The sequence below is a fragment of the Drosophila novamexicana genome, unplaced genomic scaffold, assembly GCF_003285875.2.
Source record: "Drosophila novamexicana strain 15010-1031.04,08,12 unplaced genomic scaffold, DnovRS2.1 tig00000485-arrow-pilon, whole genome shotgun sequence".
Taxonomy (NCBI): Eukaryota; Metazoa; Arthropoda; class Insecta; order Diptera; family Drosophilidae; genus Drosophila; species Drosophila novamexicana.
The window spans coordinates 3,852,669-3,876,028 of record NW_020824808.1 but is presented as its reverse complement, the minus strand read 5'-3'; the positions used below and the strand labels follow the sequence as shown (position 1 = coordinate 3,876,028).

At 41.0% G+C, this 23,360-nt stretch overlaps 2 protein-coding genes and 1 non-coding gene across 4 annotated transcripts in view; all 3 read left to right on the top strand.

Annotated features, from left to right (window-relative positions):
* LOC115761782 (extracellular serine/threonine protein CG31145) overlaps window positions 1-14,461 on the top strand; it is a 55,588-nt gene extending 41,127 nt beyond the window's left edge. The window contains exons 3-12 of one of the 2 annotated variants that reach the window (XM_030703716.1): window positions 254-508; window positions 5,743-5,867; window positions 7,121-7,199; window positions 7,796-7,888; window positions 9,258-9,501; window positions 11,568-11,576; window positions 11,912-11,992; window positions 12,325-12,437; window positions 12,977-13,117; window positions 13,194-14,461. In XM_030703716.1, the coding sequence (XP_030559576.1) occupies window positions 254-508; window positions 5,743-5,867; window positions 7,121-7,199; window positions 7,796-7,888; window positions 9,258-9,501; window positions 11,568-11,576; window positions 11,912-11,992; window positions 12,325-12,437; window positions 12,977-13,117; window positions 13,194-13,392 (1,339 nt within the window). In that variant the 3' untranslated portion in view covers window positions 13,393-14,461. The remainder of the gene's footprint in view (window positions 1-253; window positions 509-5,742; window positions 5,868-7,120; window positions 7,200-7,795; window positions 7,889-9,257; window positions 9,502-11,567; window positions 11,577-11,911; window positions 11,993-12,324; window positions 12,438-12,976; window positions 13,118-13,193) is intronic. The other variant, XM_030703717.1, reaches the window with a different exon arrangement.
* A 908-nt stretch (window positions 14,462-15,369) lies between these two features.
* LOC115761309 (probable low-specificity L-threonine aldolase 2) lies at window positions 15,370-17,790 on the top strand. The gene is made up of 6 exons (XM_030703039.1): window positions 15,370-15,398; window positions 15,954-16,173; window positions 16,613-16,687; window positions 16,747-17,152; window positions 17,212-17,348; window positions 17,399-17,790. The coding sequence occupies exons 2-6, from the start codon at window positions 15,966-15,968 to the stop codon at window positions 17,710-17,712; spliced, it is 1,140 nt and encodes a 379-aa protein (XP_030558899.1). The 5' UTR covers window positions 15,370-15,398; window positions 15,954-15,965; the 3' UTR covers window positions 17,713-17,790.
* Window positions 17,791-18,875: 1,085 nt separating this feature from the next.
* Window positions 18,876-18,996, top strand: Trnal-caa. The gene is made up of 2 exons: window positions 18,876-18,913; window positions 18,952-18,996. It is a non-coding gene; the product is annotated as a tRNA-Leu (tRNA).
* The last annotated feature ends 4,364 nt before the right edge of the window (window positions 18,997-23,360 follow it).

The following is a 23,360-nucleotide window of genomic DNA, read 5'->3' as shown; positions in this document are numbered from 1 at the left end:
AGTCAAGATGAATGTGCGCTTGTGTGTTTGGGTGTAGGGCATAGGCCTAAGATTAAATGTAACTATAGCGTAGCTCGACCTTGTGGGCAAGTCCTTTAGCGTGCAACTTGCGCCAGTCGGTTGTGTGCGCAGTGCATTAGTTGAGCGCCAGAGGTACTTGTGAATTGCAATTAGCAGTAACTGACTAGGCCCATTATAAAGTGTGCCTGGAATTCAAAATAATGTTTTCCTTTTTTAACGCACTTTCTTACAGCAACTCTTCAGGCTCCAAGGAGGCTTCAACTCAGGCTCAACCCTCGGGCAGTCAAAGTGGCGGCACAACGAGTGGCCAGGAGACGGTAGTCGCTGGTTCTACGCTCACCACGCGAAAGGTAACGCCACACGATCGGTATGTGGATCTGCAGAAGCTGCTGGTGTCTGACGAGTACGTTCATGTCATAGTTGATAATGCGCCAGATGTGACGGTTAACAACCCCACGCTGGCAGAGATGCTGCATCGCCAAGTTGGGTGAGTGATATTGAGTAGTTAAGTGTTATTGTTAATAGCAGACAAGCGGAAGCTGGACAAAAAATTCAATTTCCCTTAAGCGGAAGGCATAATGCTTAGTGTTTTACCTACCTTCTTGCTTACCTTCGTACTTTGGTTTGCATTGCCAGATTACGGTTTCACTTACATCTGCCAGGCGCGTAGGCCGACTTCTGTAATTGTGGAGATGGCAGCCACCCAAGCCACCCACCAAGACTACGTACATTTTCAGCCTGCCCGTGTGGCGTACGATTGAAGCAGTTACGGTTCCTTTTGGCTTTGGTAGAATTGAAATGATTTTATTGAAATTTACGCTCCATTTACGTGACACATTTAGGTTTTAGATGCTTACTCTAACGTTAACATTTCCGCATCCGGTTGCCCCTGCTCCATCCTCATAAGTGTTAGTGGATTGTTGGTGCTGCGGTTGACGTTTCCGCTTATGTTGTTGTTGTTGATGTTGACAACGATTGCATGCGTGATGCCACTCGCTGATGGGTCTGATGAGATTTTAGCTCTATGTTACAGTACTTGTCTCAACATTGCGTATACGTAATTTTATATGAGCGCAATCAAATAAACTTGCAATAAAGAAATCAATGCGGATTGGGTACCATAGCTGCCCCAGCTCTCATTTAATGTAGCAAGGGATTTTTCCTCGCTGCAAATTCATTTGATTTCCTTGCACAGTAATCAGCTTAGGTTTTACCTTCTTCCGTTCCGTTCACGAAAAGTCGTGCAGCTGCTTCATCGTCGTCGCTGCTTCGAATCAGTCTGGCAGTCTTTATAAAAATTGAAAACGTGGCGTATGAGTAATTTCATTTACTCGAATAGCTGGCGCACAAGAAAAGTAGGAAAAATAAAAGTAAAGTGGTGAAAACTTGTCAAGCTAAAAGTATGTTATTCTTAGCGCTGGCGTTTCGTTGCCGTCTGAGGGTGTTGGCATTAGCATAAAATTCTTGATTTTCTAATTTATCGCACATCACCGAAATAGAGTCAAATGTTTTTTGCGCTGCACGTAGCACAAATGCAAATTTCATTATCAAGCAAAATTGCTTGCAGTAAACGTGCAAAAAAAAAACAGGAAGGTTCTAGCTATTATTGCTAGACTTTTAGATACTCTGTGTATAGCTCAAATAGGATCAGACACATCAACGAATACGTATGTATTTTACTTAAGTGTTTATTCTAAGCTGGAAATGCTTTAACTGACAAATTTAAAGTACATATTCTCTTCTAAGTAACATAAATTTGGTAGCAATATCGCATTGTTTTAAATATGGTGCAGGACATAGTCGCAATTCGATCTATGCTCTGGCTCTGCTGTTACAGCTTTCGTCAGTGATATCTCATTAAAATTCCGTTTCGCGGGCTGGCATTGTTAGCTGCTATAGTAGACGCGTGCCGAGCTCATGTGGCTTAGGCCGCCTTCTGCCTTGTCTCTTTATTGTCAGGGTGCGGGCTGTGGCAGCTTTGTCAGCAGTTTTGTGACGATTTTTTCAAGCATGCAACGACGCTCAGGTGGCTTTGTTAGAAAATGCAGCTTACAGAAAATGCAAATCTGCCTAAAAATTACTGTATGATATATGAAGAGCAGTATGGTAGCTGGGTAGCTTACTAGTATAAGCTGCGCTCTTTATTGGCTAAAACATAATTAGGTACATTTTTCACGTTTTGATGATGCAGTGCTGCAGCTGCCACTGATTTACCATAAGCCGCAGGGTCCTGCTGTCGTCCTGCTGTTATCCCGTCACGTCTTTTCATGGCGTGCATTTAATTAGTATGACAAATTTTTAATTAGCCCGCAATTGCGACCACGTTGAGCTGGGACAGTAATCTTATTTCAAACGAATTACAGCCGAATAACAAGAGACAAAAAAAAAGAAGAAAAACTCGCTAACCAACTGCAAGTTAAGCAGCTGTTGGCCCGGCCCGCATCTGACTGCGGATGGCATTGCGGTTGCCACAGACGCGTCCTAATAAAAGACTATGCTCAATGTCGGCGAGTGTGTTAAACTAAAGTACGCTGACATTTTGCCAGCTAGCATGGATATTCCTTATTCAGTTGCCGTCGCAGCAGCAGCTGGCTCGCTGTCACTGGTTTTAATGTTCGCGCTCTGCCGCGGCTGAAGTTTATCCTTGTTGCCTGGCAAACGCAACAATATAAGTTTAATTTTCGCTTTGTTTGCGTTGTTTTTGCAACTCAGTTCAAAGTGTCCGCCTGTCGGCTGTCGGCTGTCGCCTGTCGCCGCTAGAATCTTGGCCGCGGTTGCGTTGTTGGGCTATTCGCTGGTTGTCTGCTTGCCACAATTTCACACGCACAAAGTTTTTCACTTTCTAAGCACTCGGCCAAGATCTGGAAGTGGTTGTGCCCTGGTGCAGCTGTAAACGGAATCGGAGATGGCAAAGTTTACCGACGTTTTCTTATGCTGAAATAATTATGGGGCGGAGGTAAAGTTACAGCGAACGTCTTAGGACACACCCGCAACATGCCGGCTGATAGCAGTTATTGCAACAAATAAAATAAGTCAAGGGTGGGGACAACTACTTCAACTGAGAGCTAGACCCTTAGACAGATTTGGCCAACCGCAAGGTTTGATTAAAGTTAAATGTGCTATAAATACAAAAAAAAAAATACTTTAAATTCTGATATTTTACTTTTCAGTTAAATAGTTTATTTTATGAAGTTGAAAGAGAGGTTAGTCGACAGCTATATATTTGCGATTCAGTAAAATTGAAAATTTTCTTTAAAAGTACTCATATCTAAAATAAAATACAAGAGCAGTTGAATAAAGTTTAATTTTATGTTAATTAACCTGGAATTGCACTTAATGAATATAAACGAGAATACAATCAAAATGCATTTTCCCTTTGTGCAATCTGCTTGGCTTTCCTTTAGTCAACAATAACAAAGATTTTCATCTTGTTGATATGCTTCTTCTCTTAGCTGTCGTAACGAGGTTTATTAGTGAGCTTTGTTTAAAATTTATAAATGAACAAGTTCTTTTGAAAGAAACTGGAAAATATGTATAGTATCATTTGAAATGTTATGATCATTATCAATAAAGCTGCGCTCAATACCAATCAGTTACCAGGGACGCCACTAACAACATGTTGACATGTTATATAAAAATCTTTGCAGCTTGTTTCTATTATTGTCACCGACTTGTCAACATTTTGTATAGAAAACTATCGTCTGAATACGTGTTTGTGTGTGTGGGCCACTTGCCACTTTCAGGTTTTCATATTACTTGGTTATAGTAACATCTGAGTAATATTTGCTGCACATACAATGCAAAATGGTCTCCCACATGTAGTTGATAGCGTGTAACTGATAACAAGGGGCTTTCATCAAGTAATGCGTACAAAATATGTTGGAGGGGCTTACACAATATCTCTTAAAGCTTCCAACCATTGGCAGAATATTTGAACAACCCGCCAACCTCAACATATAGCCAGCTGGGCAGCGCCTTGTGATTAGTCAATGTCTGGAAGAGCTGCTTCATCAATTACGCAGCTCTCCAGCTGCCCCATTGCTTTCTGGGGCATTTGACAAATGAAACATGCACGGAAATTGGATTCGTAGTCACCAGTGTAGTCGCAATGCTCTGCACTGGCTCGAATGAACTATAACCCCTGCTGGTGTGCCAACTGTCGACCACACTTAGCAGCTGCGCCTGCGACCTCAACATGAACCCACGTCAATTTCTTGGCTATTTCATGACAATTGCCATCTGCTGCCAAGGCATAACCAAATCATCTGCTCTTAATTGCAGACAAGGCTAACGCTTTAAAAATTTAAAACGCCGCATGCAGCTCGCTCATTTTTCACAGTCTTTGAACTTTTGTGCAAACACTTAGCGCACTCATTACTAGGCAGTCCAGGTAGACAGGAAACTGCCCCCATTTTCATAAAAAGTTAAAATATTGAAAGTCATTTTGCGTCGGTCTTTGCACACAGGGGTTGGCTGTTCAGACAGTTGTTTCCTTCCTGCCACCCAGAGCAGGTGCAAGCAGCAGCACAGGAAGCAGCATTAAAGCGTTGCCTGCGTAAAGTATCACAGACATCATCTAGCAAATTATGAAAAGGATTTAAGTCAGAGCACCAGCACCAAGTTGACTCTGGGCCAACAGCAGCAAGCCAGCCAGTTAACCAGCTAGACAGACGGCCAGACGCCCAGACAGGCAGGAACAGCAATCATTGTAGTTGACAGTGACGACAACGACAAAAAGGATAACGATGTAAGGGACGCTGGCCATGGAAGTTACGTGAGTGCAGCCAAGCTAGCTGCTAGCCTCAAAAGAGTTAGACGAACGCTGACTACATTATCTTGATAAATATGGCACACAATGCCGTAGACACTGTCCCTTGCTCATGCTGTGCGTGGTTGGCCCTGTGGCAAGCTTCACAGTTTGACCAGCAGCAACAGCAACATTTCAACAATTCAATTTGTCACTTGCTGTGTTTCTTGGTATTTATTTAGTTTTTCTTCAGGGCTGATAATTTGTTGCGCGTTTTGTCAGCAGTTACACCAGCAGCCGAAAAGTATGCCACTGCAATTGCAATAAAGCAGATTGAGCGCATTTAAGTTGGAAATTGCAATCGGATTTAATGCTTAGTCAGGTAAACTAAAGCAAACTGCTTAAATAAACTGTTGGACTGCGAACGTTAAAAGACGAAAAAAAAGCCAAACAAGCTGTGTGTAAGAGTTTAAAATGCCATATAGAGAGATCAAGAGGGGGAGAAAGTAGGGAGTTCTGCATGCTCGAAAGTGTGGCAAAAAAGCAGTTTGTTTTATTTTTTACTGGCCATCGCCAGCTGGCAAAAGCGGGCAACACACTTCAAGAAAAAATGTTCAAAGGCAATGCGACCATTACATCGAAAAAATGCATATGCGTGCTTCTTTGTGTGCGTATGATTCAATGCAGACAAAGCGGGAGATTGCATTTGTAAGCCAAATTGGCATGGCAAAAACACAGAGAGCGAAGAGTGCAATATCGAAGATTTCCTGCATCAGCTGCCGGCTGGCGGCTGCTTTGATAAATCATTGTGACAATCATTACAGCAACTTGATACTCGCATTGCGGCCCAAGGCGTTCTCGTAGCATGCTTATATGCGCTTCCGCTGTGTTCCTCAAGCTGGCTGATTGTCGGTCTTAATGCTCGCGAAACGACAGCTGACTAAAGTTTCTTTTATTTCTTACTTACATTGCAGAGCAAACGCTAGCAATTTGGAACGCTTCCAATTGCGCATTACGAAGAAGGAGCTATACAGCGAGCAGGATACCCTGGTCGATGCGGTGCTACGTGACATGATCAGGCTGCCAATACAGCATGTGGGTAAGTGCTACCTTTTTTCATATGAGCTGCTCAAACACCAACTCACATTTAAACCCATAGTAAATCCATAAATACGCGACTGCTTGCCCTCCCAGCATTCAAGTTGAGCGGCTTTTGTAAACTTATTTGCCCTCTGGCTGGTTGCACATTTAACTTAATTAGGCGAAGGAGCGGCACAAAACTTACTCGGATTATAGAGAGCCGCCAAGGTGGCAGGCAAAACTATTTTCATTTGAAAGTTTACTATGGCTCTAATTTATTAATAATAAACTTTGCAGCATGCGCACAAAAAGCACGCAACAACATTAAAATGTAAAATGTACAAGACAAAGTGCAAAACTCATTCAGCGTTCGCAGCGCCACAACAACAACAACAATGACAACAATGTCTCATACGTTTTAAGGAACTAACTTTTGCATAAATTGACTGAGCTGTGTGTTGCCTACAATAAATCACGAATACGCCACGTTAACTGGAATATGCTGAAATTGAAATACCCTTATGCCAATTAACTGATTGATGCAACATTCTGGGCATGTGTATATTTCATTTGTACCTTATCACTGCAGTCGTCTATTGAATTCATTTATAAAAGTCCTCGATTATTTCATTTCACTAGTAAAAGAATATCTTCGTTTTCCTTAAGTTTCGATTGGAGTTTAAAGGAATTTGTAGGAAGTCGAGCTGCCCAGCAGCTGAGTGTTTCTTGTATTGCACATGGTATGTTTGGCTCTGGCTTAGGATTTAATGGTGTTTGTGCAGCACAGGATTAGGTTTTCCTGTACTTATGGCCTCTGTCTTCTGCACACAAGAGACTTCTGCCTTTAAATAAATATGTGTACGGCCAACAAAAATATGGTTTTGATGTGTCTATTATTGTGTTGCTCAGTCCGACGGACAGAAGCATAGCAATTTTGTTTCATTGTGACCACTTTGCGTAAAAGTAATATTTCTGTTGGCTTTATGCATTTTAATTGCAATTTAGTCAAGTGTAATTTGGGCATGCACTTTCGCTTAATGCTATTTCAATGATTGCCATATAAGCAAAAGCCGCTGCTGTTGTTGTTGTTTCTTTTCGCCTTCCACTTCTTCATATTGTGGCCCATAGCATATGTGCAACGTTGTGCAAATTGTGTGCTGAGCTACAGCCTTTTAAGCCACAAACTGTTCGTTCAATCAAACTCAAGAATGCGTTCTTTTGCGTTACCGAAATAATTAAATTGTTTTCTCTCTGCTCTTACGCTTTCCACAGTCCAGAAAGAGGGCGGAACACAGCTGAAGCTAATTATTGAGTATCCCAATGACATCAAGGCTCTAATGAAGCCCATGCGGTAAGTGCGAGAACACACATGATTTTTAAGCGTAAGTTAAAAAGAGCGAAAATATTGTTAAAATTCTCATCGATTGCAATTGCTACTTGTCAGCACTTCCGACCTGGGTAAATATAATTTACCAACCCTGACATCGCTGTGGCCAGCAAATGGTTGCTGCAGTGAATTCAATGTACTGAAATGCGCTTAAAATGGATTGTAACTTGACTCGAACATTTATACGCGATTTTTAATGAGATTTCAACGCGGTCTTTGGTCAGCTTGCACGGGCCAAGCCACAGCAACCGCTGCAGTTGCCAAAGTATAGTGTAAAGTGTCCTTTTAATGTTCTTCATTTGCAATTTAAATGAAACGTTTTTTGAATTACGCTGCGGTGTCGCAGTGTAAGTAATTAAGAAGCCATATAGCAATCAGTTAACCGCGCCAACAAACCGCCCCATCTCCGTCCATTCAACCCTCCAGCCGTCCGTTTCTATAGTAAAAGAAGCCGTTTCTCGCGCAATATGCAAATGCACTTAAATGAAAATGGTGCCCACACTTTAAATTTAATTAATTATCATACGAACTTTTGTGCCTTTTCCATTTGTTTTTTCCAGGTTTCCAAGGGACCAACAAACGTTGCCCAATCATTTCTACTTCACAGACTATGAGCGCCACAATGCCGAGATTGCAGCCTTCCATTTGGACAGGTGAGTTTTCGGCTTCTTCTCAGCCACGTTCACAAATGTCATTGGAAGCGCAGTGAACTGTGCAAAAAATGCAGTTGCAATTTATGCAATAAAATTCATCGAATCGCTCGCATTTTTGCATGCGAAATTACCGTATATTTATTTTAGATTTTATTTTTAATTGCATTTATCACATTGAACGAAAATATTTATGCAAATTGAATTAATAAATTAAATAGACTATGGCAGTAGAATGCAATAATTAAATGTAAGTCTCTGTATAGATATGCGCGCGAATAAATGCTCTATCAGCAGACAACAGTTATTTTCATTTGAAAATAAACGAAAATTGTGATTTGCCACAAGCGAGGCCTGTTTCATCGAACAAGTTTTATTATTGTTTTATAATATAACCAGTCATTTCGGCTGTGTCCTTTAATCAACATTGGTAAAATCCGTTTACACCATGCCTGTTGTCTTGCGATTAGAAGTTCAAATTTAACATCCACAGAGCTGAGAAAAATCTGTTGGCAACAATCCAATATATGTTTTTTATTTATGATGACTGGGCACACATCCTAACAGTGATGCGATATATGCAAATAATTGATCTTAAATAAGAAAGAAATGTATGAAATGAGTGTGCCTATTGTAAAAGCCAATTAAAGCGCACACTTAACTTGGATTGAAATTGTTAGCATAGCTAGTAGATTACTGCCTTCATAATTGTTAGCATAGCTAGTTGTTGCTGCCTTCATAATCAGATTCCTGCAGCATCGCTTTAGATTTAAATAGACATCAGAGCTTTTATTTGTTGTGGCAGCCACACGCACCCATAATCAAATCTCCGTTCGAAGGGCTCCCAGGATACAAACTTGTTGGCCACACAATAATGGAACGCCGCCAGAATTATGGCATTTCACTGGTAACCACGGGTCACATTCCCCAGACACTGAACATTTTTCATGTACCCAAACAATTTTTGGGCAGTTCATCTACTTGGTGGCCCCCTCTGCCGGCCAAACATAAGCGGCGTGTCTGACAGATACTTGTAAATAGATTTTCCGCATTCCCTTTAGAGCCCACAGTTCACACCATTTGGTATTACGTTGCAGTTAGGTTAAAGATAAACGGGAACTCTGAATAGTTCAAGCCCTAAAGACAAAATAAAATAGTCATGTTGCACAGGTTGCTTGGCCTCATATACGATTTTATTTAAAAAAGATGTATGGTAAGTCTTCAATTACTACAATGTAGAGTATTTCAAAGTCTACTAGCGATGTGCATAGCATTCGTTTTCTTTGCACACGCACTCTAGCAAAAATGTTTATTTACCACTTATTTTTCTCACAGCGCTCATGGCATAAACATTTTTTTTTGTTTTTTTCAGAGTCCTGGGCTTTCGTCGCGCAATGCCTGTCGCTGGTCGCACGCTGAACATAACGACCGAAATTTATCAACTGGCCGACGAGAATTTATTGAAGACATTCTTTGTTTCGCCATCGTTGAATTTATGCTTCCATGGCAAGTGCTCGTACTATTGCGACACTTCGCATGCCATTTGTGGCAATCCGGACATGCTGGAGGGCTCCTTTGCCGCATTCCTGCCCAGCTTTGAGACCTCCAATCGCAAGGTAGGTCAGCAACAAACAACTCTCGGAACTCGACAGCACACACACTCATACACACATACGGGTCTCATGTTGGTCAACCCATAAGGGACGCATGTAGTAGGCTCTTTAGTAGGCCCGACTAAGTGGCTTTTGATCAATGCATAGAAACTCCTAACGCAGTACTAGATTAGACATTATATTCTCTGATCGCTAGAGTCTTCCGCTTACATTACTAATTTCGTACGCTTGGTCAAACTAAATATAAAATCACATTATGTACTAAGCATGTGCTCACATGCGAGTCCAGCTAAACCTGCAACAGGTAAGCTCTTTGCCTGCTTTACGTAATATAAGCTTTATAAACCCTGCTCTGACCCTGGTATTCCAATGGCAAGCAGCTCGCTTAGTTCGCTTGGTATGTTGGCAGCACCGGATAAGGATAAGGGGAGAATTTAACTGGCTACTTACTTGGAAGGCACTTCATTGCTTTATTGTTGGTCCTAAAAACTCGCATTTAATTTGCATAATTTTTTCTATTTCGTATCCTTATTCGCCTCAGCACTCGGCCTGGTCAGTCAGCCATTCAGTCCATTCATTCGTTTTGCCGCCTGACGCTTCAATTACTTAAAAACAAAAATATTTGTATCAGTTCTTCAGCGGCTCGTAAAGCGTTAAATTAAATATAAATGCAGCTTCTCGGGTAGACGTTAATAAATTCTAAAGTACACTCCATCAAAAGGGTACAGCGGCAACGGGTTTTAAATGCAAATCAGTGCAAATTTAAAGCAAAACCTAAACCCAGCTCCCCCAGCAGTGTTTTGCATCAGCTGCGAGGTTAGATGAGCTTTTATCCCTTTGACCGTGTCCCCCAGCATTTTGCAGACAGATTTGCCGCAGTTGAAACATTTATATACATATTTCTTTTTTTGCACTTGTGCCTCAAAGGAATTATTCTATTAATTTTTTTTCTACTTGTTTTCGGCTTGCCTTCCAGCACTTAACAAGTAGAAAATGGTTAAGAGTATACCAGAGATTTAGCGTAAGCAACGCTGTAAATTATGCACAGGAGATTATTTTACTTGAGAAAACAGCATAGGGGTTTTCCTATTGTTTTTGTTGCAGCAGCCTTTTGGCTTTTATTCACTTTAACTGCTCTTTGAAGTCGCCTCGAGGCAACCGTCTAAAGAAAATAACAAACAATTTCGCAACAGTGGAGAATTTTAATTATATTGCAAATTTGATTTGCACCCTCGTTAATTGCTGTGCAGAAACAAAGAGCAGCTGACGATGGCAAAATTGTATTCGTGCTTTGCTGAGCTGTGAATGGCTTAAAATATGGCTAAGCTTTATACAAAATACTTTATTCTTACTTCACTTTATTTCGATTTTATTTTAATAATTGAATATCACATTTCATTGCCATATTTCACAAGCTTAACATCTTACTAATAATATTGGGTTGATAATTTAGTTTAATTTATTTAAATTGCTTGTCATAAACTTTCATCCATGCGAATTTTCAAGCATTGCGCTAAAGCATTTAACATGCAGCAAACTAAATAAAACTCTGAAAATGCTTGCTTCATACTCGTCTTGCCACATTTTTGGTGCTTTTTTTTTTTTGGTCGCCTCAACGCTTTTTCTGCATGCCCTTGTCTTTTTGTGGGAATTTAATTTCGCTTGATTTATGCACTTTATGCGGAGGCGGAGGGATCTGCTTTATATGCAAACAATCCTTTCCCCGTCGTCGCATTGTTGCCGTTAACTTACCTTACTTTTACGTGTTGGCCGTGTGTTTGCTTTTTGCTGCTGCATCTACTTTGGTGCGCTTCCTGGTTTTTTATTTGCTTTTACGCCTCCTGCTACATTTTGTGGCCCATGTGGGCTTCCGGTCATTACACAGACATGCCACGCCCACGCAGCGGCGAACGCACAGCGATTTTATTATTATGATTTTTATCTGAACCTTTCTTTTTAATTTTTCTACATATTTTTGGTCACTGCATTGTTGTTGTTACCGACCCTCCCACGAACATAAAATGCTTCGCTACACCAAAACGCGCTCCTTGCCATTGCCAATTGCATAGGGACGGAAGGTAAGTTGCGGTCGTTGAGGTCCGGCATAAAGCCGTCGCGAAGCCAAGCAAAATGCTGGATAGCGTTTTATTACGTTTCTTAGTAGCCCGGCAAATAATTTAATTTCGCTTATAGTGCAGAAGCGTCCCAACAAAATCAAGCAGAAACGAAATAAAAAATAAAAGTACAAAAATACAAAAATAATATTGTCATATTGCGAGGATGATAAATAAACGTTTTAGCTGATGCCCACCCGACGCACACTCGTGGCATATTAATGCTGCGCAGCAGCTTTAGATTCTTACACTGTGCAGCTCAAATTGATATTGATTTTATATTCCGTCTTCTTCTACAGCTCTGGCGGCATCCTTGGCGACGTTCCTATCACAAGCGAAAGAAGGCTCAATGGGAGACAGATGCCAATTATTGTGCTCTGGTAAGTAAACCGTTCGCCAGTTGGTTACTAACTATGAGGGGCGGAGGGTGAATGGCGGTCGCCTTTTGCTTACCCCAATTTTGTGTTCCATTTCCATTTCCACTTCCGGTTGCGCCCGCTACGCTTTGTCTGCAGCTCTTCTTGCTGCGGTTATTTTATTTAATTTGCATTTAAGCTTGAGTGGAATGCAAATGTTTTCATTTGTTACTTTTGCTCCAGCTTTTGTAATGGCAATCATTCCTGACTTAATTAAGTCGTCGCCAGCCTGCATCAATTCCTTTGCATAGTTTTTTCCGACAGATGTCTCATTTAGCATCTGATTTTTGTCACAGGTACGCGATATACCGCCCTACGATGAGGGCCGACGTTTGCTTGACCTCATGGACATGGCTGTATTTGATTTTCTCACTGGCAACATGGATCGTCACCATTATGAGACCTTTAAGTGAGTATGGGCGGAGGGCTCCTCGGCCTCACAAGTGGGAACTAGGCGTATAATCTAATGCGATTGGCTTATTTCCGCATAAATGGCGTTGTTGGCTCCTTGCCTACAATGTGGCTGCGCGTTACGTATACGCTTAATATCCGCTTCACTGCTGCCGGGTCTATATTTGGTAAGGGTGTTGCACAGCATGCTCAACGACAGGACCAAATGCCTCGGAAAGATATTTACATGCATGCTGCAAAAAGCAGCTAAATCTGTCTGCTGCTCAAGACAGCAGCCGGCAACCGCATCGTATCAGCATGCATTCCGAAGCTGCCAGGTGCCCTGGCTGCCACGGTGTTTGTTATGCAGGGGAGCGTTGGTTGAGCTAATGGCATTGGCATTGTCAGTGGCCGGTTACACCCGATTGCGTTACGTCAGGGCTTAGGCCGATCCCTGGCGGTTGTCTCTAATCACATTTGAAGGAAATTATGCTTATGCAATGCTAAACGCCGGTCGTATGCGCAATTTGACAGCAAAACTTTTGCTACATTTTACAGAATCTATGGCAACGAGACCTTCCCCCTGCACTTGGACCATGGACGCGGATTTGGGCGTCCCTTTCACGATGAGCTTTCGATACTGGCGCCAGTTCTGCAGTGCTGCCTGATACGAAAGACGACGCTCACTAAGCTGCTAGAGTGAGTAACCGCAAAGATATATCCAAGTCGTATGTTTTGCTGAGCAATTGACTACTGTTGTGCTTCATCTTTCAAGATTCCACAATGGGCCCAAGCCGTTATCGCAGGTTATGCGTGAATCGCTGAGCGAGGATCCAGTCAGTCCGGTGCTCTGGCAACCCCATCTGGAGGCGCTAGATCGACGAGTTGGCATCATTCTGCAAAGCATACGGGACTGCATTAAGCGAAATCCACCCGGCGAGCTTGATGCGTCCGATACGGACGTATCGCCATAGCGCTAAGCCTCAAAACAGAGTTAGAGTCTAAACTTAGCTGTAAGTTTGCGTGTCTTTTGTACTGTCTAGATTTAAGAGTTGAAATCGTGACAGGGGCCTTTGTAAAAGGTCGCGCTGCCCAGCGATATCCTTGCAGCTCCGTCTGCACATACCAAAAAAAACCAAACAACTAAGAGCAACCAAACAATTTAATGTACTGCATGTTCTGTGCATTTTTTGGTTCATTCTATTAAGTATATATGTAACCAAGTTAGCCGATGAATGGAATCGAATCGTTATGGGGTCTGATGTAAAATGATGTACCTTCAGCACACTGCACATAGCAAAAAACAAGAAATCACACACTTCCTGAGCAGCTAAATGGTGTAGTAACTCAACTTCAACTTACTACAAATACAACCACAGTAGGTGCCAAAAGTAAAACAACACATATACGAGTGCGAAGCATTGTACTCAAACTTAATTGATTCTTAGAGCAAAACTAAATTTACATTGCGCTAGAGTGAAACTTCTTGAAAAGACTATAACAAAAAACTATTTGCTAAATATTTATTTATAATTTTTTCATAACCTTTACAACAAAAAACATGTATATTTATGTATGTGTTTATGCAACTGGTAAATTGCCAGCACCGGAAAAGAACGAAAACAAAAATTGTTGGAATTTTAGTTGGTAAGTCTTGACTCTAAACTATACGATCGATATCGATATCAGATGTAGCTTTATCTGAATGCCTAAAACTGTTCCCCAACCTGCAAGCGAGGACATGTTCTGTTTTATAGCTTATCTCATTAGTTAATTGAATCAGTTTCAGACTAAAAATATGTCAAGATGCAAGAGTTATCGACTACAGTTAGCAACTAATTATGACTATCGAGTATAAATATAGTTAATTTCGTTTGTTTTTAATCTAAAAATTTAAATCGTACCTAATGTAGTTGCAAGTGACGCCGTTTGTTGTTGGCCAATTAAGAAAAGTAAAAACTAAACTAGAAATAAAACATGTTAGACATAGCAAAAATTTAGTGAAAATTTCAGATATTGAATAAAAAATACCAAAGAAAGTAATCCTTTTGTTATTTAATTATCTGTTACGCTGCATTTGTTAACGTGTGAACTGATTTAAGTAATAACCTGCCTAAGTAATTATTATAAAGTTTCTAATTGAAAACTCTATATTCCGATTTTCTGAAACATGTTAACATTATTATTGTAGAGATTTGAAAATAAGTGTAAAGTCGATCGGACAAAATTAAAGCCTTCGCCAGTCTCGGACCCTACCACTTTTTCGCACATACGAGTGGAATCCGGCTTTTACTTCTGGCGATATTATCAAACAACATAACTCCGCCGTTGATATAAGCGAGAGTAAGTACTTTTAAAGCGAAACCACACAACTCCACCGTTGATTATGGCAAGATTACTCCTACTTACGTAAAAGTAAGTTTATACATATATACATACATATGATTGTTTGTATAAGTAAAAGTTCATATGCAAGTGACTACGCTCGCAGTTATGATTTATTATGAACAGAAACATCTGCTGGAGGAGACATGTCGGTTGTAGAACGGCAGAGATACATATGTCGCGCGATATAACATCGTAACCTCGTGAAACTTTTCAAAAACTATCTGAGAGTGCCATTATTGTCATCTTTAATGTAATTATTGTGGCCAATCAGTCAGTCAGTCGGGCAGTCAGGACAAACCTTTTTACATATGCAAACACACGGGCTTCATTATGTTATGAACTTTCGCAACGAAACATATCAGTCGGTCCCACTGTGCCTTACATCGATCGACGCTCAATCAGCTGAGCACAGACGTTTTTACTCTCTTGGGAAATTTTCTCTGCTGGAAACGAACGGCGCCCAGTGCCCACATGGGGATTGCTGCCAGCTGTTACGTTCAGTTCATTCTGTGTGGTGAGCGTAGCAAGTGCCGTTTTTTGCTATTCTATTTTTTTTTTTTTTTTTTGTTCCCGCAATAAGTATCTGCTCTTTGTGAGTTGTTGGTGTTTTTATGTTGTGCGAATGTGATATAATTCTATTACTGTTCAATTAATATGTTTAACAATTTGGCTGTTGTCAGTCATAGATGTGGTAGGGCTGTGTATCAATAACACACGTGTTGCTCTCGCCAGTAACTTGATGCTTACATACGCATATGCAGGAACACGTATTTTACATGGGGGGCATTGATTATTGTTTTGGATTTCTAACTGTTATCGCCAATAAGCTGAATGGGGTACTTGTAGCAAGTGTTCAATTATAGGTGCACAGACCTGACTTGACTGGCATCCAGGTCACCCCAGGCCCTAATTGAATGTCGCTTATCAATTTGAAATTGATAATGCAAATATTTTTATTTGATTTGACATTTTCCTTGCATAGCTCAGTGTCGCCTTAGACGGCATGTGAGCTTGTCTCAAATAGTGTCAGCTTGACTTAAATAGTGAATGCAAGGCGAGTTGGCAGAAACGACATATGCAAATTCTAGCAACTGAATTTGCAATTCAACAACTGTTCACTACCACGTGGAAATTTTACAATTTGTAGGAAAAGCATAAAATGTCTGCTAATATTGTTGACCTGCGCTCGGACACCGTCAGTCTGCCCACGCCCGAGATGCGGGAACGCATGGCCGCCGCTGTGGTGGGCGACGATGTCTACGGCGAGGATCCCACTGTTGCTGAGCTGCAGGCGAAGACTGCGGCAATTTTCGGCAAGGAGGCTGGCCTGTTTGTGCCCAGCGGCACCATGGGAAATCTTTTAGCTGGTAAGTGGCTCGACGTGTACATAAATAACACTGGTCCGCAATTTAGGACCTAAATATCTTATAAAGGGAGCCGCCGCCTCGGACACGTAAGTGCATATTAGCTTAAAGTGAAGATGGCTCATGCCCCTTATATAATGCGCTCTGGCTGGCCGAAACTTTAAATGAAAACAAAAATGTTTAGAAAAGACGCCCATATCATGCAGCAGGCTCATAATCGTTAAGGTTACGGGCACATCCATAAACATAACAGTTATTTTTATGTACTTAAATGTTGGGCGTGTGCAGAACAGCAGCAGGAGATGCAGAACCTCCTTGGCTGCTGAGGGAGCCACCCTAGCTAATATTTCTAATGGCATGGCAACTTTATTAAAGTCGAACACACTGAAAACCCTTAATTCATTATTTCAATTGACCCAACTCCTTAAACTTTTGCTTGCAGTTATGGTTCATTGCAACCGACGCGGCTCGGAGGCCATTGTGGGAGATTTATCACATATCTTTCTCTATGAACAAGGTGGGATAACGCAGAGCAATAAATAACAGGTGCAGCAGCTACATTCTAATCCCACTTAGGTGGTTCCGCGCATTTGGCTGGCGTGCAATTAGCCACGATAAGGAACCAGCAGGACGGCACCTTTAGCTTAGAGGAGTTGCGGCACAAGATACGCCAGTATGAGGACTGCCATGAGCCGGTTACCTCCTTAGTTGTTGTGGAGAACACCCACAACATTTGCGGTGGCAAGGTGATGCCTCTTTCATATCTGGATGAGCTGGTGGCATTGGTACGTGATTCTGGCCTGGGCATTGTTCGTATCGGCCTGCACATGGACGGCGCCCGGGTGTTTAATGCGGCAGCAGCTTTAGGCGTTAGTGTTGAACGCATCGCCCGTGGCTTCGACTCAGTGTCCGTTTGTCTGAGCAAGAGCTTGTCCGCACCGGTGGGCTCCGTTCTGGTCGGCTCTAAGGCTTTCATTGCGGAGTAAGTATCGAACGCTTCTGTGGATATCACTTGCCTCATCATCTGCCTTCTCTTCGAAGAGCTCACCGACTTCGCAAAGCCTTGGGTGGTGGCATGCGGCAGGTGGGCATCTTGGCAGCTGCCGGCCTGGTGGCCCTTGAGCAGGTGGTGCCGCTGCTGGCTAAAGACCATGAACATACGTTGCGCATTGCAAAAAGTAAGTCGCTTAAACATTTTGTTATCATCTCTTGATACTCATATTCATAGGCATTGAGCAACTTCGGAGCCCTAATGTAACCGTGGATTTGGCAACTGTGCAAAGCAACATTCTGCTGGTACAGATTAAGCAGCCCAAGTTGACTGCCAATCAGTTTGCCGAACGTCTGGCAGTTGTCGAGCCGGATGAGCTGACAGCTGGTGTAGCCGGCAAAAACGGAGCGGGCATCATAGTCAAGGCCAGCGCACGCAATTGGGAGTTTATGCGTCTAGTGTTCTATCACCAGGTGGACGACGAACTGGTCGAGCTGGCCATTAAGAAACTCACGTATGTCATAAAACAGTACGATGCACGTTGGCCCTGAATCTTGTATCCCTTAAACCCTGCCAAATTTGTATTAACTGATAACAAAAACTAGAATAAAGCCGGGAACACAAAATAATTAGATTTTATTTTGGCCCTTTAATTAAAAACCAAAGCTGCAAACTGACAAAACTCGAATTAGTGCTTCTTGAGTGGCTCGAAGCAGCGCTTACATTCACGCATGACTGCATCCAATCATTGGGAACGCCGGCCAACAGTCCTGATGGACTTCTGTTGCCATTGCTGGGCTTGGAGCTGTCTGCATGAATACCCCACTGAATGAAGTAATAAAATTATTTTTAAAAAATCATTGTCAATTTTGCGATGCTCATCGATTTAAAAGCATGCGCCGTTCCAGTGCCCAGTGGAATCTAGCTGGCATCCAGCTCCTTCTATTCGTCGAAAGTTTCTGATTTATATGCGTGCTTACCATGTGATTGCTAAGCGGCTGCGGGGACAGGATCCACAACTCGGCAACTGTGGAACAAATCGAGCAACATATAATAGATTGAGGTATCTTCGGTAAGATGCCTTTTGTGCTGGTCTTTGCTTTGAAATGTTATATGCTGTGCATAATGCAGAGATGAAATTCACTTAGAGAAGCACTTAATAAATTGAAATTATTATCAATAAACGAATAAAGGTCGTGTTCTATCTCTTGTCAGTGCGTACCATCATCCCGAGTATCAACATTCAACACAAAGAGAGGTATCTTTTTACAAAGAGTATACATAAAATTATAAAAGACATATGATATATTCTACTGTTGCATCAAAACTTTTGTTCGACCGCACAGATAGATAACGTTACTAAAACTAAAATTCCAATATATAATGTGGGCCTCCATAGAGTAAGCTTTAATTTTTAACTCTTCAAATTATATGCCTGAAAAGTATGCAACAATTTAAAAAACCTCGTCTCCGAAAGCACACACGCTTAAGCTTTTAGCTTTCGATGAAGAGAACGAGAACAATTCCCGTCTATAAATAGCCACCAGACATGCAACGCTGACGCCGACGTTGGGGCGCGAAAACGCGTGTTTTTCTTAATGCCTTTATTGTTTTTTGAGAGAGAGAGTATTTTAAAGTACTTATAACTCCATTTTTGTTCTGATAGTCCGTTTGCTCCCTTAATTACGGCGCTCTGGCAACATAATCTCAACATGTCAGGATGGCCGAGCGGTCTAAGGCGCCAGACTCAAGATTAACAGTCTTACGTTTCATAGAAATGTTGGTGAGCGTTCTGGTCCTCTCTGAGGGCGTGGGTTCGAATCCCACTTCTGACAAATACTTTTTACATTTTTTAAAATTATATTTCTCCACCCTGATTTTGCGTAAATGGAGGAAACTCTGACCACATATACCAACCATACGTCATAAAAACAATAACAACTGAATACTTGCAAATTGATATGGTGTTTTAAGCATACGTCGAGCAGTATAGGAGCTGGACTAGAGTTGAAACTATAACCCACTTAATTGTTTTAAAATTTAAATTTTTCACAATAATCTTTAACATTAAGTTTCACACATTTGTTTTATTAATGTGTGCATAGATTGCGAATTATCAACAGTTTAAAGCACTTGAAGCTTATTATCTCATTTACATAAATGATGAATTGTACTTGACTATGCCATGTCCATATGAGTCAATAATACAACAGAATTAATTTGTTCCTACTTATAAAAAGTTTGTGTGATTGGAATCAATAAAGTTAAGCTTATAGCTAATTAATTAAAGATTGGCACGCTTGACATTTTTAAGTAAATAGCATTTTAATAATCAGCCGGAATGTTTTAAAATACATATTCCCCATTTTAGTGATCGTTAGCATATTTTGTATTGTGTTATATGTACAAGAGAGGCTTTAACTCTATTGGCAGCCCAGTGGGCGGCACGTGCCAGGACCTGGCATTCTTTTAATATTGCCGCAAATACGTGATGTATGGGCTCTAGAGCCTTCGCATGGCGGACCGAACTAAAAACGCAATTCCTCCATTATGCCAACACTGTCGTGTTACACCTAAATGACATACAGTCATGAAATAAAGTCGTAAACTCAGCGCTAAGCAGGCCTGGATATCAGCCAAGGACCCCCAAACTAAACTAAACTAAACTAAAAGTAAATTGTTGCTGCATAAATTGAAATTTGCATAAAGTGCCGCGCCAAACGATGATTCAATAAGCAAAAATCAAAAGCAGGCTCCATCAATTTTTATGTGTTTCTGTATTCTATTTGAATTCGATGTAATTTAATTAATTGCATTGCGCGCAAAAAAACTAAGCTTTTTTTATTTAACCAATGGAAAATAAATTACACGAGTCGAGAGGGAAGAGTGAAAAAAGAAATGCAGAAAGAGAGTGAGATAGGTAAAAAGAGGGAAAGAGAGAGCTGCGAGTAGAAATGGGCACAGGCCTTGCAGGTTTCGTGTTCCTTGTTTCTCAATGAACATAAATTATTTGTTTGCAATTTGATTAGCTAACAAATTGATGATGAGGTAATGCTAAATAGTATAAGCATTAAAAGTGTGCTCTAAATAATTACAATAACTTTATGTAAAATATATTTAAGTGGAATGATTGTGCCTCAATATTTAATAATTAATAATTAATAACAAATTTCGCAAATGTTTGCTCCACGCAAATATTGTTTATCTTAATTCGATATAAAAGCTTTTTATGTCTGCATTTAATTATGGGAACAATAAAACTGTTCACAATATTTGTGAATAGGGAATTTGAGAGCATTTGTAGTCTACTTTTAGGGTGGGTGAAAAAATATCTGCATTTCTGCTGCATAGCTGCAGGCTGCATCAAAAATATGTTATTGAAAAATATTTTGGATACAGTAATTCAAATGCTCTCGTAATTAAAAATGTGTATTTTATTTTATGTTATGTTATTTGCTTAATAAATTGGAAGCTGCGGTAGTGCAACTTTGAATTGTTATTTGTGATTCTTCGATTCGCTTATTTATATCCGATTATGAATGATTCTCGGTTATCAACGCACAGCTCCAACTGTAAGAGCTGCGATAAGAGTGCTTTGGAAAATTGCATCAATTTTTTGTTTGTCATACGATCTACTTTAAGCTCATTTTCAAAATATGTACACAGAGAGTCATTGAAGGCTTGCGGTATACTTTTTAGAAAGCCAGCCTAATGGGGGGAAAATTGAAAAAAAAGCTATGGGCGAGATTTTATTTATACTCGTTTGGCCTAAGCTCTTTTTATACCCTGAACCCATTAAACATGGGTATAAGGGTATATTGTATTTGTGCAAAATCCAAATGTATGTAACAGGCAGAAGGAAGCATCTCCGACCCCATAAAGTATATACAAATATTCTTGATCAGCATCAATAGCCGAGTCGATCTATTTAGATGTAGGTGCTTCTAGCGACCGCGCAGATCGAGTTTGTTTCCGATAATCGATAACTTACTCCGTTTCCAAGCAATCGATAAAAATCGATATCGAAATTCTGTTTTTTGGGCAATTTTGGTAAATAATAAGAGCTAGAGTTACCAAACTTGACATATAGCTTCTAAAATAGAATATATATATTCATTTAATGTTGGAAGAAGAGGGTTCAGGGTATCCCAGAGCTCCCGACTATAACCTCTTACTTGGTAAAACCTGTATTCTATGATTGACCACCATGCGTTTTTCATAAATTGCAGGCATTCAAGATTTTATTTGAAGTATTGTATTTTAAAGTCATCTGTCCAATAAAATTTATCTAAATTCAATTTACTCTCTGGTACCTTCTCTCTTTCTATTTAAGTCTCTTCCTTTCTGCTTCTCAATTGCTTGTGAATTAATGCGTTCTTAAATAAAACTAATTAAATTTATATATAAATAAGAATATGTGTAAAATCAGCTATTACCCGTCCACGGCCCATTTGCAAGTTGTGCTATGATTGGATATCTATGTTAGAAATTTGAATCCATTTCTATTTTTGTGGCACTTCTATGAATGGGTTAATATATGTTTCATGCAAGAAATTTAAAGCAAGCTGCAATCAGAGTAGACAAGAACTTAAAGCGTAAATACTGTCGGAAATGCAAACACATTTTGGCAAATGCGCAAGAGACGCCCCTTAAATGTATCTCGGCTGGCCTGCCAAGCAGCAATGCACTCACTGCATACGTATGGATGAGCTAGCGGTAGCTGGTAGACTAAGTAAGACATTAATTTACTAGGTTGAGCTTCCGTCTTGCCTAGGATCCCACATGCATCAGTCACCCGCAGAAGGGACTGCGTTTGCGTGTTGTGTGTAGATTTGAGGCGCTAAACAAATGAAAGCTTCATGAGTTGAATCGACTTTCTTCATGGGCAATGCCATAAAGTACACGTGCCACAGTGCAACTGCTTGCAATAAACGTCTGTTCGGTGTAAAGCCAAGTGCCTATTCCACTCCCAGCTCTGACGTGGTGGCCGTGTGGACGGAGGAGCGACGCGACGGCTCTGCGCATATTTTATGGAAACTTACAGAGAACTTGCACCGGGCACAGGCGGAGGCAACTTAATTAGCTGCTGGCTGCGACTTCGATTGCAACTGCAACTGCAACTGCATTGCACCTGACATTTAACATTATTACGCGACGCCTGCTGCTGCGACCAGTCGAATATATTACGATGCCCGATTCGTGCAGCCGGCAGCAGGCAGCTTGCAGCCATTGCATGCGGCAATAAACTTGCCCTTTAAAGTTCTGCGACTCGACGATGTGCCGCGTTTGAGCAGCATTAACCGTAATGTGCACAACATTGACGCCATTTGGCTTGCCACACCCAAAGTGGCCGCCCATCAAAAGGTGCACCAGCCGCTCCACCAGAAACCAACGCGAGCCTCCATAAAAATAAACGCTGGCACATTTGTGACTTTGGTGTGGCAAAAAGTTTGCGTGTTTCATTGCATTTCTTTGCATTTTCTGGCGAAGAGAGTAGAGCAGACAGCGGTACAGTCGGCCTTTGAAGAGTCGAGTAATCGATGGGAGCAGCTGAATTACGATTCATTCGCGTTCAACGGATTAGTCCAACAAATTTAACGTTTTGGACCAAATTTAAAAGGGACCAGCATAATTTCGTATCGTTTTGCCTATATAAGCGATTTGACATTAGTTTTTCTTGAGGTTAGGCACAAAGTTGATAGTGCTGGGCGTTGCAAAAGGACTTGTATGCATATGTATGTTTATTATTGTATAAATCAGGGGATAAGCTTGCATATAAATTTTTACTGTTCAGTTGAATGCGGCCGGGATCCAGCTCTGGCTGGTTTGCCCTTGTAGAGGCGCACTACCTGAGCTAAACGAACACTCGGCCACCACATAAACTCATATGTAAAATTGTTGTTCTGCATAGTTTAAGGATTATAAAATGTATTTGCAGCAGCAACATTAACGAGCCCAGCAAGTACAACAAAAGCAAAACCTGTGGCAATAATATCGCAGCCAAGCGCAACTTTTTTGTCCAATTCAAACTTGAGCGTTGCCTGAAAGAGGGATTCGAATGTGTTGCGTATGTGCATGTGTAGTTTGGGGTGTTGCGATTGTTGCATTGCTGTTATATTTCAATGGCAAACTTCACCGGACATGCTTCATAGCTCTAATTATACATGCGCCTTCCTAGAAACGACTTCCTACGAGAGGT

What these genes read in the sequence shown, in the direction of transcription:
- LOC115761309 (XM_030703039.1), top strand. Translation starts at nt 15,966, where the DNA reads ATGTCTGCTAATATTGTTGACCTGCGCTCGGACACCGTCAGTCTGCCC. An exon ending in TCTAAGGCTTTCATTGCGGA is followed by an intron (nt 17,153 to 17,211) that starts GTAAGTATCGAA and finishes TTCTCTTCGAAG; the next exon opens with AGCTCACCGACTTCGCAAAG. An exon ending in TACGTTGCGCATTGCAAAAA is followed by an intron (nt 17,349 to 17,398) that starts GTAAGTCGCTTA and finishes TCATATTCATAG; the next exon opens with GCATTGAGCAACTTCGGAGC.